This window comes from Lytechinus pictus, chromosome 16 (genome assembly GCF_037042905.1).
Source record: "Lytechinus pictus isolate F3 Inbred chromosome 16, Lp3.0, whole genome shotgun sequence".
NCBI lineage: Eukaryota > Metazoa > Echinodermata > Echinoidea > Temnopleuroida > Toxopneustidae > Lytechinus > Lytechinus pictus.
Genome location: NC_087260.1, coordinates 27464051 through 27479979, shown reverse-complemented (window position 1 = coordinate 27479979; position 15929 = coordinate 27464051). Strand labels below are relative to the sequence as shown.

The 15929-nt window shown below is 35.7% G+C and overlaps 1 protein-coding gene across 1 annotated transcript in view; it reads right to left on the bottom strand.

Annotated features, from left to right (window-relative positions):
* LOC129279437 (guanine nucleotide exchange factor DBS-like) overlaps nt 1-15929 on the bottom strand; it is an 85814-nt gene that overhangs the window by 34948 nt on the left and 34937 nt on the right. The window contains exons 5-8 of the mRNA XM_064110985.1: nt 8155-8423; nt 7618-7732; nt 2211-2330; nt 949-1146 (exon numbers count right to left, since the gene is read on the bottom strand). Coding sequence (XP_063967055.1) covers nt 949-1146; nt 2211-2330; nt 7618-7732; nt 8155-8423 — 702 coding nt within the window. The remainder of the gene's footprint in view (nt 1-948; nt 1147-2210; nt 2331-7617; nt 7733-8154; nt 8424-15929) is intronic.

Sequence of the window (15929 nt, the reverse complement as noted above, 5' to 3'; positions counted from 1 at the left end):
AGATAGAAAGGGGGAGGGTGAAGGGGTAAAGCGATGAATACAGTGAAGGGTGGGGGAGGGGGGTAAAGAGATAGAAAGGGGGGAGGGTGAAGGGGTAAAGCGATGAATACAGTGAAGGGTGGGGGAAGGGGGTAAAGAGATAGAAAGGGGTGGGTGAAGGGGTAAAGCGATGAATACAGTGAAGGGTGGGGGAGGGGGGTAACGACAGGACGAGAACGACCAGACTAAACAGGAAATGGATGGAAATGGTTCATCACACACACAAAATTTTACAATGATACAGGGAAAATTATACTGGACCTTTACTATAACCCACTGTACACCATCACGTCCTATTTCAACCTGTCACTTTCTTTCCTCTTCACGTTGAGACGAATGAGAAACGCAAGGAAATGAATTGTGTCCTTCCAATATTTTTTCCAAATGTGTAATTTGGTGAAAAACATACAGACACGTTTTTGACATTTGTTTAGGACCAATTCATTTGATGACATCCTGGTCACATCCGAACTTCTGATTTTTCCCATTTCCTTCTCGACATTTAACAGGTGATGGTACAGTTTGTCGGTTCCTGTATTGGGATTCTGAACATTCTGCTTTCCACACATGTGCTGAAAGAGCTTTATGCCTTTAAATACCTTTCAAAGCACATCCTTGTTCTCTTCACTTTTTCTCATCGTACTGTGGTATCTATCCTCATTACCAAAATCTTATTCATACATATTCCCCCTCCTCCTCACATACCCCCTCCCCCTTCTCCTTCTCCTCCTTCCTTCCCTCTCCCCCTCTTCCTCCTTCTTCTCATCCTTTTCTTCTTCTTCTTTTTATAATAGCTTGTTTTATAGATTTGTGTCACAAAATTGCTTTACATATTTAAACCATAACTTTTTAATTATACATGTACCCTAGATCCAAATATGGGTCACTGCTTTCCTTCATCCCACTCACCTTTTGTATCCTTTGATGGAGCTCAAGTGATCTCTCCAGCATGGTGCGTCGGTTTACAAGGTTCTCTTGAAGGTTGGAGGTTCTGCTGTCCAGCTCAGTGCACTTTGGCCCGATGCTGGCCGCCTCCATGGGGAACTTCTCATTTTTCATCAATTCCTCTCCAGTCTTGGTCAGCTGTTCTGACCTGTCGAAGGCCTCCTACGGGTCGAGACAATGAAACAAGAGGACGATGAGTCACAAAGAAAAGGATACTTGGCTATGGGGAGTATTTTATAAAACAAATGGACAATAATTTAAACTATTGTTATAAGCTCCTGCAAATCCTAGCATCTGGTTGGCCGAGAGCAAATTAGTGAAATATCACTGACTAACTTCTTAATGTATCACTCCCTTTATTGTAACACTTAGGTTGCACCGGAGTTTGTTTAATTTGTAACAAGTGTGATTTTTTATTCATTGGTCCAATAATATTGTTTTATAAAATAATTTTTAATAGAGGTTCACATAATGGCTCAGACATTATCATCACAATCATCATCATCAGCATTACTATGATGATTACTATCATCACTACCATTACTACCACCATCATCACCACCATCATCATTATCATCATCATCATCATTATCAACATCATCATCATCACCATCTTCATCGTCATTATCATCATAATCATCATCATCATAAATCCTCCTCCTCCTCCTCCTCCTCCTCCTCCTCCTCCTCCTCCTCCTCCTCCTCCTCCTCCTCCTCCTCCTCCTCCTCCTCCTCCTCCTCCTCCTCCTCCTCCTCCTCCTCCTCCTCCTCCTCCTCCTCCTCCTCCTCCTCCTCCTCCTCCTCCTCCTCCTCCTCCTCCTCCTCCTCCTCCTCATCATCATCATCATCATCGTCATCATTTGTCATCATCATCACCATCATCATCATCGTCATCATTTGTCATCATCATCATCATCATCAACATTATCAATCATCATCATCATCATCAACATCATCATCATTACCATCATCATCATCATCATTGTCGTCATCATCATCATCATCACCATCTTCATTGTCATTATCATCATAATCATCCTTCTCCTCATCCTTATCATCACCATCATCACCACTACCAACACCATCACCACCGCCACCACCACCACAACCACCATCAACGCCACCTCCACCACCACCACCACAACCATGACAACCATCATCATAATATAATATCAAACACCAAAAACGTCTCTTTTTTAAAAATGTAGTAATTATGCATTTCTTACTTTGCTTTCTTCTTCCCATTCTGAATGTCTTACTAAGAATGTGTTGCATTCCTCGATTGCGTTTCCTATACTGCTCTCAGAGTTAATCTTCTCTGTTATGTTCTCAATCAGTAATAATACCTGGAGAGAAAGAAAATACAAACAAAAGAAAAATAAGATCACAAGATAACATACACTTTAGTGAACAAAATAGTTGAATAACTAAGTATTTATTGCAATTTTTAGCAGGTTGCCCACAAAAAATAAAACATAATTGAAACCGTTACCATCTTCCTGCATGTGGAATTGACATCTTTTTAATTTATCACTTGTAAATTCAGTGACAACTCAGCCTTCCCAGCTGCAAAAATTGAATAAATTTATCTTGAATTACGAAAAATGAATATATATTTTCAGTAATTACAGCCCCTAATAATTGAAAGAACCATATTTGGCAATGTACAACATTATTACATCTATTATCATATGATGTTCTTGGTTCTTATTGAACATTTAAGTGCATAGTATAATTCTCATTAAAAAGGGGGTAACCACTTCATAAAGTGGATCTAAAGCATTTTAGAAATCCCCCCCATATCATAAGGTCATTGACAGCTGAAGTAATATATTAATACCTGAATCGATACAGCAATTGTAATTCAAGTAATGTAGATAATCTTGTGCTATGGGACCAAATGTTTTGATATCTGAGACCTAGTCTGCTGGCTTGTTGGCTCAATTTTTTTTTTGATAAAATGAAAAATATATAAATGCAGATAATTCCTATAGCAGACAAAGAGCTTGGGGTAAGTTTCATATTTCGTCGAATCAGGATGTTCATATAATTAAATCATTCAATAGGCACCGTGTGTATACTGTATACCTGACCTAGTAAAAATAGATAAACACGACACCACTTCTAAAGCTCCCTGAATAGTCATAAGATGTATACAATTCTAATGCTACCATCATACTTGGCTTGCATACTATTTTGTATTGCTAAAATGCAGATGAACACTGGGGCCTGATTCATAAAAACTTGTTAATTTTTTTCTAATTAAGTTAAAAGCTACTGAAATTCTTCAGTTTGATTGACTGAAAGTAAAATTATGAATTTGTTAATTATAAAAAGCCTTTATGAAACATGACCTGGTCAGAGTACAGTAAAACATGGTATATAGTGCAAGTACCTGCGATAGTTGCTTACTAGTTTACTTTTTCCCACACACTGTTGTGATTGTTATGATAAAACGCAGGTTTAAAAAATACTTTAACAATTGTGTTCAACTCTTCTCATTCTGTTGATAGGGATAATCTTGCACCCTAGTTTAAACACCAACCACAGCTTCATGAATAAGCCGATTCCAGTGCTGCTCGCTACAATGCAAAAGCAGTTCATATGCTGTTTGCCTTCAATATGCAACATATAAGTTTCTTACAAACAAACCATATTCACATTATTGTGACAAAAATGTATGCACATTTACTGGGTATTGCTTTGCATTATATGTGCAACAGTACAGTACGCAAACAAACATGCTTAGGGTGTCACCTAACCATAAGACTTCAAGCAAGGGTCTTGTGTAGAGTAATACTCATGAAATTGTCTTGGCAGAAGGGCGTTAACACGCGCGAGCCCTGGAAAGTAGTTTCTTAGTAAATCGTCTGACAGTGAGTGCTTGTGCCCTTTTAAAAACGTGTGATTACGTCATTATTACATCATTGTAGGCAATAACAGTTATACCAAATGAAAGAGCTATCAAAACTATATCATACAGCACTGAAAACAAAAACAATTTTTCAGTAGAAAATCGAGCTAACGCCCTTCTGCCAGCCGTGTGATGAAATACTCTAGTAATAATTGTGTAGGGTACAATACCAAGGATTTCCTCCAACATTGCCACGTTTTCTTCACAGGTGCCTGGTGGAAAAGTCTAATTATATGAAAATATCAACACTCTCTTTCTTGCACTCATGAAGATGAACAACAGAGGGGGCAGTTTCAGAAACCTGTCTTGGACCTCATTGCTGAAAGAGTTACAATCAAAGGCAACTCTAAAAATCAAACACAACCTGATTTATGACCAATCAGAACTGAGCCATACCTACCACCTTCTACAAAAAAGTATTCTTAAAAGGAAAAAAAAGTATTTTTGACAAAAAGAGTATTCTTAAAAAATTGTCTCAACGTAACAATCACCAGCCTGATGTAGTAAGATGGGTGGAAAAACTTGTGAAATGACTCTACTTGAAAACTTGATAATTCACCATTTTAAACATCTGCTCATAGGCAAGAATTTACTTGTTCTTTTCATGCAACAAGTTACTGGCCCGACAGTGATTTTTACCAGTCTGGGACGGTCGGATCGGCACGAGTGTCGCGCGCTGTGTATAATTAAAAAAAAGTAACAAATCATTAAAAAAATTATTTGCATATTCATAGCAAAAAAGAGGAACAAATACTCTAAAAAAGGAATGGTTGGCATGTCTGCTGAGCATTTGGACTTGCATTTGATATTTTCAATTTGGGTTTAATTGCAAATCTTTATGCTACTCAATGCTGTATTATTTATAGAGAGCATGCCCATGCCGTTTTCTTCTCAAGGGGACACAACAATGGCGATTATTTCATCTGGCATTGGACAGAATAAATAGATTTTTATCATGTTAACAGAGAACTATATATCAAGAGTTGGCAAGATTATCCATAATTTTTTTTTAAGTGTACTTGCCTTTTTTTCTTTTGAGCTACATGTATTTCATGGAAATTCTTTCTATTCTGATCACTTTGAAAGTTTAGGTACAAAATTGTGAATTTTAAGTATCTCTACATTTCGAATGTATTTTTTTTAAAGTTGGGAGTTTTGAGATTTTTGTATATTTTCTGTATTTGTTTTGGAAGTTAAACTCATTTAATTGACCTCAACATACATATTGAGAATTTTCATGGACACTTGGATATTGGGGAGTTTTATACTATGGCTTGGTTTATTTCACAATTTTTGTATATCTCCATTATTGCAAACTGGGAAGCTACATGTACAAAAATTGTGTAAGCTGGAAATACTTCTATTCACCTGTGAATATGATGTTTAACAACATGATGACCTTATATACCATAAAATAGGAGCAGTTGTAAGATCCCATCTTGTGGCAGGGTATACATGACTTGCATTGAATGACAGGTGAATAGCTCTATTTATGGTTTGCACTTTGAAAAATTGATATCAACAAGCTCATATATGGCATACAGTTTGTGCTGTTCGTCATTATTTTAATAGGCTCATGTCATCCAACAAACCTACCACATGACTTGACATGTGATGCTTATTGCATATAAACACTTCTGAATAACTCAAAAATAAAATCTGGGGGAGGGTGTAAGTATGAAAACCTCATACTTATAAGAAAGTTGGATACTGTTTCTTTGCTTCTTTCTTACATCATTCTCCTTTGATATATTAAAATCAAATTGATGCCCAACCCATAAAACTTGTATTTATTAGTTTTGATACAAGTCCTGTATTCCCCCATTTTTTTTTATTTGGGGGGGGGGGGGTGGAAGACAGGAAAGGTAGCCACATTATAGCAATAGAGAAGGTCTGAAAGTCTGTGAAAGAAATGAGTGATCAGCTCTAAGAAGAGAAAGGTGAAGAAGAAAAATATATGAGGAGAAGAAGAAGAAAAATACACATATAAAGAAGATGTAGAAGAGGAGGAAGAACAGGGAGGAGGAAAGATAGTAAAAGGAGGAGAAAAGATGCCATGCAGACGGAACAAGGGATGATGGGAAATATGGTGGTAAAAGAAGAGATGAGAGGGGAGGGGTATCAAATGAATGTTTGAACATTGATGAGAGGAAGTGATCAGAGTGACTAACGATGCCCTGATCATCCACATTGTTGTGATATCCCACTTGGTAAATCTCTCTGTGGTTAGCGATATTTTGGGGAGCAGAGAAAGACAGAGAACTCCACTCCACCACAACGACAGTACATGAAAAAAAGATCAAGAATGGCATCAAATCAAAAATATAAACTTTTTTATTATATTAAACCATGCCCTGTTACAAACAGTTCAATTAGATTCTTGTCTGGTAAATATTTCTTTTAAAAGATATTTCACGACTTTTACTGAAGTACATGGACGTACTTAGAGGGGAAAGTATTTCTATGTACACCCATGCTATTAAAAGAAAAAAACAAAAGAATGTTGCCAATTTGACAAGGTTGAAGTGTACTGATTTAGCTTCCTACAAGCTCCATGTACATACTGTACACCTGTATAGAATCTCTTTGTTCTCAGAAGGAGGGGATCAAAAAATGGTTTTCACTCCCAACAACTTTCCCACTTCTTTGTTCAATCCCATGTGATTCAGCAAAAACCTGTTTGAAGAATCTAAATTTGGAATCATGACAGCATCATCGCGGTGGCACCACTTATTTAATATTCACTGAAATGGTTAATGAGACAAACTGTACTTCAGTCGAGAATGCGAGAGGTATATGCCACGGGTGATGACTGATCAGTAAACACTGATTCTATTTCCTATTGTAAGACTATGGCAATCCATGTAATACATGTTTAAACTACATGATGATTTAATGATAGGAATTGTTCATCTGAGAAAGATGTTCTATGGACATAATTACCCTTTGACAACTATTCTCATGGAGTTATTCTTAGAGGAAACAATGTGGGGGGGGGGGGGTTGAAATCATATCAAGTGGGGTTTCCTAGACTCTGCAAATTCATACATTCTGTATTTTATTAATCTTTATATCAAATTCTTATTTCTTTTAGGAATGATTTACTTCTCTTTCATCTCCTTTATAGGTTATATATGAAAATAAGATTGGGCTCCTGAGATTGAAATTCATATCTCTTAGTTTTGTTTGGAGTAACTTCAACGTTGATTGCTCACTTTCATGGTGTTAGTCCAGACTGTCTAGAGAACTGGAAAGAATGACAGTTTCTTGGCATGCCTAAGATCTAAAGCCTTAATTTGGTCCACGTCCAAGATTTCACACAATAGAAAGTTATGATAACTTTATGGCGATGTAGATAGAAGTTTTGTTTTGTGCTACTTCATCAAACAATGCTATGCTCTTTACAGTTGGCTTTCAGAAAGGGTTTGCAGCTTAAAGAATATTAGGTGCAAGTACATCTAAAAAATGGCCAACAAAAATGCTTTATATAGTAGTGTATCTAGATGGTGAAGGGGGCAGTTGCCCAAGACATCACTTTCCAGGGAATCAAAAAAGAAAAAAAGGGCAAAAATTAGCAATAAAAGGGGATTCAATTTACCCAAACCAGAATAGCCACTGGTAAAAACTTCCCCAAAGTGGAGACTTGAATACTTCCTCTTATACCACACATAATCTCTTTTATTAGTTTTCAGGTAAAGAATGAACAAACCTTGACTTACCACTTTGAATTCTTCTTCGTATTTCCTGACTTTGAGGCAGAATATTAACCTGGCTTCTTGGTCGCTCCAAGTGTCATCAAACTCCTTCTCTAAAACTTCTAGTTCTTCTAATAATCTATCCAGGATGGCACAAAAAAATGATAATAGTATTAATAATAATAATAGACATTTGTATAGCATCATCTAAACTAGATACAATCTATTGCAAGTTGTACTATTATCATTACCCTAGCTTTAGCTCGAGCTGCCATTGTTAAAGCTCAGTGTATTCAAGGAATTAGCCTTCCTGTTTGCCTATTCACCTCACCTGGGTTGAGTGAGGCATGATGTGGGTAAAGAACAACACTTAGCATGCCTGTGGACCCCAGAGATTCGAATGAGGCAGCGTGACGTGTATATCATATTGTATTGTTCATGAAATGGTCAGACATACTGTTGTACACAAGAGTGTAACCAAATATGGAGCTATTTAAAAAAAGAATAGCTATGCAACCATTTTGAATGATAACCATGTAATCAGGAAAGAGAAGAATTTACTTTTCTATTGCACATGTTGTAAGTAGTTTATCAGGATTCTTCTCCTTCCCGTCGCCAGTTGTCTTCCTGAGACAGCTTAATAACGTCTGACCGTACTTGACCGCTGACACCAGGTCCTCTTTGACCTCCATACGACGCTTCCGTTGCTCGATCAGCATCATTGTGGCATTCTCCGCGTTGTTGGGCATCTCCATCAGTTGAAGTTCTTCCGTCAAGGCACGAACGGTTGTCGACCGCTCCCGACAGTTGCTGGCAAACCGCTCGATGGCCTGAGGAAATGATACAAAGAAATATGAAAATAGTTTAACTCTTACTGTGCCAATACGAATACCCCTTGACTGCCAGGGGTATTCGATGGAATCCTAAATTGACCGAAACGTGAGCAGCGACTGATTTTAAAACGGTCATAATTTTTTACCCGTACGTTGTATAATAAAACTTTCTACACATGAAATGATGCATGGTTCACGGGCTTTATAATCGTGTTATTATCTTTCATATTCGCATTTGGAAAAATTGAGAAAATATGTAATATTTTACATGGTTTTTTTTTCAATAAGTAAAACCTAGAAAATAATGATTTCATGAACATTTCAAAGAGTAAATAACCTGAGGAATTGTAGAGATACCAAGAAATTACGAAGATAAAATGAAAGTTCAATGTTTAACCTTTCAAATGACGTATCTATTTATGAAATTGAACAAACAGAAATAACGAAAAAGTATGCTCTTTTGAATGAAATACTATTTTGCTATTCAAGTTATTTCCTCTGAAGTACGAGAGAGTATGTATACAGGCATTGTCTTCGATCAAGTGACCAATCACAGCACAGCTGCGATCCCCACGCAAACACACACAATAATATATTAGTGCCATGTATCTTCAAAGTGCGGCCAACCATACCCTTTCATTCGTGTAGTCTTCAAAATAAGACTCTGTAATTTTTTTTATTCGTAGTGTAAAAAACAAAGTTATTGCCAGTCAGAAGGAGACAAAATATAAAAGAACTAAAGATGATATATTGAAATATAGATAAAGAGGGGTCGGACAGATTCAATACTTACAAGTTTGGGGTATAAAATCCCACAAAATAATATGGGCGTTCTTGGCAAAGTGCACAGAAGTAAGAAAAAAAAAGTTTAAATTTTTTTGTGAATCAAAGAAGAGGGGATGCAGATCAGTTACAAACAAAAAAATCAATACAAATTTTCAAAAATAAAATAGGCCTATTTGTTCTGTATTACTGGTCTGACCAAAGTAGCCACCTGTTAACATTCTACGTGAGTACATTCTTTTGTTCATGCCACCAAGTCATGAACAATAGATGCCCAGACTCTCTTTCATGAGGAATCTCTAATCCGCGCTCCCTCCTGACCTATTATCTAAAAGAAGAGTAATTTAGCACAGGATGTTCATAGAAATCGGGGCTCACGCGTGTCTTTTGATTTGACTTTTGAATACTTTCAAAGGTTCCGGTATTGATTTCTTATGGGTGACCCAGGTAAAGAGAAAACAATTTGCCCCCCTACAGAAAAATCCTGCATCCGCCCAGGGCCTCCCCAGCTCGTAGCACTATCCATGGTAAAAGAAATAATTTGTTCAGATAACATAGTGTACAATAATATGCGTGGTATAAAGAATTGTAATATTCAACCCGTTATCATCATTATCATTTCCATTTCTACTCTCTAAAGTCGATTTAAAATCCCCTTGATAGTGACGTCAATGATGCAGCAACTAACAGGTCGGTCTAATCGGTTTTGTAAATGTATCCCTTTCTTTCTTTTCCTAAAAACATCTGATATCACTTTATAAACTCCGTTTACTTTTTCTCTGACCAATGGTTTGATTTAGCAAAGGAAAAACATCCACCTTGAAAAAAAAATAATCTTGAGACGAATAAAGCGGTATTATCGGCCGTTTTAATTATTACATTTATTTTTCTGCTTCTTCCTATTTAATTCGAGGAAAATATTGAACGATTCATCTTTTTTTGAGAAGTTTGAATATGATATTGATAAGCATAACAATCATTTTTTTAATGATTTGGGCAATAAAAACACAAACGAATATGAACCGTTATTTACCTGATCTTAAGTTTATGAAGAGAGAGTTTGGCTGCAGAAGGAATGCAATTGATATGATTACAACAATTATTTTTGAATAATAATGATGATGATGATGATGATAATTCTGATGGCAATAACATTAATAATAATAAAAAGAAGGTGAAGGAGAAGAATAATGATAATAATAACAATAAAAATAATGATAATAATGATTATGATAATAGTAATACTAATAATGATAATAATGATAACAATAATAAATGAATAAATAAATAATGAGTGTGATTATTGCAGTGCACAGACGAGAGTTGGAAATGACAGCCTTCTTTACTCATATATTTATAACGAGAACATTTTTGTGAGAATGCTAAAAACAAAGTATAAGACCTTTCCCCCGCCCCCTCCCCCACCCCCCCCAAAAAAAAAACTCCCAAACCGTGCACATTTGCAGGCAGAAAAAGCCTTGACATAAGAATACTACCATACGGGCCTGCAAAAGACCCGATCGATAGCTCATGAATATTCATGTAACAATAGCGAATGGGCGAGTAGTGTTGGGTGAGGAACATCGTACCGCTCTGTCATTGGTCAATTCCGAGCTGAATGCCTTCGCACATTCGCCTTTGCTCTGCCCATAGAAGTATGTGTATTGCTACACACAACCGTTATATCACACGTGTCTATAGGGGAAATCTTGATTCAGATCGCGGCAATATCCGAAATCAACTCTTCAAAATAATGATGCAAAAATACAATTTTACTCAAAAAATGTCTATGTAAACCACTATTTTTTATATGATAAAATGAATTGTGAATTAATTGCCAGTATAACAACATTAAAAACACAGAATATGGTGTTGATTTTCTGGCTGTAAAATTGGTTAAACAAAAAAAAACATTTGGGCACGTATACGTGCCAATGGCACTAGAGGGCTAAGGGCACGCATAGCTGCCAATGGCTCTTAAAGAGTTAAACATTTGATATGTTGTTGTAGTAGTTTCCTACTTTATTATTTAATCTAAAACCAAAACAAAGCAGGGGCCTGTAACACAAAGCTTAGCAATGATCGTAGAACATTTTTCTACGATTGACTCCATTGACTACAATGTACAATCCATCGTGAAAATCAAGCGTTAGATCAATCATTAACCTTTGTGTTACGGGACCCTGAAGTGTCTAATGGTATTCTCTGCAGTGTCTGGTAAGTCCACGAGCTGGTGTGTGCCAAGAAATTCTTTCAAGATCACTTACCACTAAACATTCTCAGGCGATGATACCAAGAATTGTTTGTAATGAGAAAGTGATGAGAAAATGTTTAATTGAATGGAGTTTAGTAAGAAATATATAATTAAAGGAAACAGGACAATGTCGCATATTGGGAATGACCTTTCTCTTTCTTATCATTAGTCATCTTTGAAACTCTTGAAGTATATGATCCTTTCAATGGTTTGATCGGAATGATAAAGAGTAACCAGCTAAAATGAAGACAAATACATTTTCAAAAACCTTTATATGTTCACCCCCACCACATTACAAAGAAAGACAAAATATAGAAACTTAAAGTCAATCCAAATTACTTGGATGTACTTTTATTCATCAGGTTACACAAATGATATACGTGTAGAGTACTCAATCTAAGATCCATGTCTAAATTATGATAAAACGTCTTCAATTGTACATGTATATTGTGTAATGGAAGTATCTTTATCTACTTTTTTTATGAGACAAAAAAATCTGCATTAGAATCTCTCTATTTATCACTAAACTTTTTCTTTTTTTTTAATCTGAAAATTTAAAAAATACAGCTAAATGCAGCTGTAAACTATCCGTATTTATCTTTTCAAAAGGAGACAAAGGATGACTGAGATATGTGAACGAAAAAACACTAACAGGGAGTAATCGAGCTGTAGATACCCTCATATAAAATGAGTAATATCATAAGAAATAAAACCCCTTGCCAAGGCAATTAACTGCAAGCCTTTAAGGAATTTGACTAAATCAAACCTGTCTCTTTACAATGAATGACCATGTCATCTAACACGTTCAATCATATTTCTGTAACGATTTAACAAGGGTGACAAATTATTTTCTGATTATTCTCCTGGACCTGCAGCAAATTGTCAGAATCGTGTAAGCATAACGAGATGATATGATCATTTTCTGATTCGTCACCCAAGTTCATAACCTGGGTTAGATTCTTAGTCTGTTTGTTACAGACACTTTTCATGGATATATGATATCTTCATCTGAGATTCCTTCAAGTATCGTGAGACTTTTAGAAATGAACAAGATAAGGGAACAATAAAATTAAAACTTTAGCAACGATGATAAAGACAACAACTTTGACAAAATGCAATTTATGTATTTAAAACAGGGGAAAGTTGGCTCAAAATTGAAGCCAATCACTTGGAATGTTGTGGGATATATAAAATTAAGATCTCACAAGGAGGCTTGCCATAAGCCATACCGGTATTCAATAATCACACAACTATTGTGAACTTTTGTCATTAACATTTTAAGTCAAATTTCAAGCACATTCAAAGTAAGAAAGAAATTGCTTCCACAAACCTTCCAATACAAACTTAATGCTGTACATTCAGTACAATGTGATTTGTATCAGCATAATATGAAATCACAATATCTTGGTACTTGTGATTGATTTGAAGATTTGAAGACCTTTGATCTTCCCTTCATTTAATTTGAATTAAGTAAGCATTGTTTTGAGAGGCGAATGTCAAATTTTGACTTGTTCATACAGCTAAATCAATAAAACTTTATAAACTTATTTAAACTAGTTCTAAATGTCATGATAATAATAATAGCTGGATTTATATAGTGCTTTTTGCCTTCAGGAGGATTCAAAGGGCAAAAAGCGCTATATAAATTTTGGATATATATATATATATATATAAGTTTTAGCTCAAGCAACCTGTACCATCAACGGCGCTCAGTGCATTCAAGGAAATAATCCTGTCGGGTACCCATCCACCTCACCTGGGTCGAGTGCACCAGTGTGGAAAACACACCATGGTTAGGATTCGAACCCAAGACCCTCTGCTTGAAAGGCGAGAGTCAGAACCATTAGACCACAATGTGCATAATGACCATTATCATTATTATCACCATAACTTTCAGCATCAAGATGACAAGAGCTCAAAATGGCCCAAATCTGACAATACTACATGTCAAAACAGACAAGGGGTCTGAAGATGTAAACTACCGATTCGTCTGACCATATCCATATGGAGTGTAGTGCAAGGGGACTCAATTTCCCTTCCTCTGTTTCAACCAATCATATCTCATTTCCTTGTTTCTCAAAGACGGTCAGCTGATCAACAGAGCTTGAAACTCAATCTTAAAGGTGAAGTGCAAAGCAAAAGTGACATTGATTCACGAACTTGAAGCATTTTGTCAGTAATCTTTACCGACAAATTTGCCCTCAGCCCATCGGACATAAGCATTTCAGTAGCTTATAACATACGTCGGTGAAAATCACTTGCTGTATTATCTATCTTTCATGTAATGCTCCCATGAACAGCTTATGCCATTCAAAATTTCTCACCCAGAATGCAATAGTTTCATTATGTAGTCTTAAAATATAAACCCTATAGAAAGACAAGTTTTTCTAGTTTGCTTTTTATAACAAACAATCTTACCACAAACATTTTGCTAATGATCCTTCTCCTATCTTTGACATTTGTGAAAAATAGATAAACTGGCTATGGCAAAATGTAGACTGATGATTTTTTTTTATAATTAGGATTTAATAAATTTTTGTCAGCACTGCTTCATGTGCAACTCTAAGTAGGTTGTGACAGGCTGCTCATCAAAAACAATGAATTGTTTGAAAAGTATTTTCTGGACAACCTGATTCAGTACTTTGACTGGATCTTCAGCTTGTGCATACTTGCTATGACAAGTGCTAAAATTTTCTCAAGATAATCATATTATCAGTCTGTGCCTTCAGACTAGCATCTTGATATGATTTCTACAAAGTCCTTCTTGAACTTGGCAACATTCTTTTTAAAAAAATCCCAAGAGGAAAAAATAAATTTCTCTACCTCATAATGTTCATATCTCCTTCCTGTTCCTTCATATCGGATAAATCTTTGGCTGTATTCATCTTTTCAACCTTTGATCATTTAACTAAAATGTACAATGTATTTGGTATGTACAACTTGTTTCCAAATTATACTTTCCTTTTCTGTTGAAAATTTCTTGTTTATCTTGTTGGAATCTGTTATGTTATGATGTTTTCCAATATTTTCTCCTTTTTTCAGTTAATTCTTTTTTTGCTTATCATTTTGAATTTTCTTTTTTTCAATATTTTCCTTTTCTAATAAAATATATACAATTTTCATTCTGATTATTGAAGTAAATTTCAATGTAGAATAAAATAATAATTCTTTATTAGATTATCACGAGGCATAAAGCTTATTGACTTAGGGCTAAATTCTCTGTTTGATTGTACTGATTACTGTGTATGACCAATTAACAGGGCTCAAATGTTAGTAAAATTGTAGGTATCTAACTTTTAATACTAAATGAATCAGTTTAAAAGAAGGAAAAGAGGTGGAAATAATGACTTGGGCTGGGCAAACATCCAACTGTAATCATGAAACTTGTTAAAAGGAAAAGACAAATTATCAAGAATTACCCTTAATCCATACTTCATACGAGGTTGCTCCCCAAAGAAATCACATCGATTCTTGTTAAGCATTTACGCTAATTGGAATACTCCATGGTTTTGGATTGCTTGCATTCAGTAATTGCTCTTTATTGGAAACATGATTGGATCATTAATGAATACTAACAAGTTAAAAATGAAGAATTAACTCTAGCAAAAACAAAAAGTGAAGAAACAACTTGCATTGCTGCCCAATTGAACAAAAATTCCAATAGTAGTAATGATTATGAGATACATAGATAGAAAATGCCACTATTGTAGTCCCACATACAGACTTTCATGGTGGTCAATCAAGTGTGACATTAAAATCCTTCAGAGTCAAGAAAGAAGTGAATATTCTTCATTTTCTTGATAGTTTCCAACTAAATCAAACCAATTTCAAGGCAATATGACAAAAAATGGCAATTTCATGGATTTAAAAATGTGAAATTTCAGCAACTTTTTTTCCTGTCCATACGGACAAACTGTTGTCAAAATAGACAAATGTATATACATGCTTTTAACGGTCATTTAAACAATTAAGCAGTGTCTAAACATACTGACTCAGCCCTACTTTTAAGTATTGGAATTATCAGATTCAGTATAATTCTTTAACAGCAAAACCACAAAATAGTGTTGGGCTCCACACAGATTATGTTAAACAAGCAAAATGAATGGATTTTAATCATTTTTGGGCCAATGAGAGCTAACTTCGGAAGAGAAAGGGGGAAATAAGGAGCAGGGTTAGGGGAAAGGGCGAAGCAGGACCAACGGAAAGGGGGTCAGGGAACCACCCCTAGGCAATGACATAGCTTGTGCTAGGGTGCCGTGGTGGCTAGCCATCTCTAATCTCCTCTTGATTCCAAACACAATGGTTTGAAATCAGTTGCAAATTTCAAAGACCAATTCTGATTGGTTTGTTTTGTCTGTTAACCCTAACCACTTGCAAAAATGACATTGAATGGCCATTACCATTTTGCTATTTATTGCGAACCTTTGCGTAACAGGGCTTGGTTTATAATCAAACTCAATGCTATC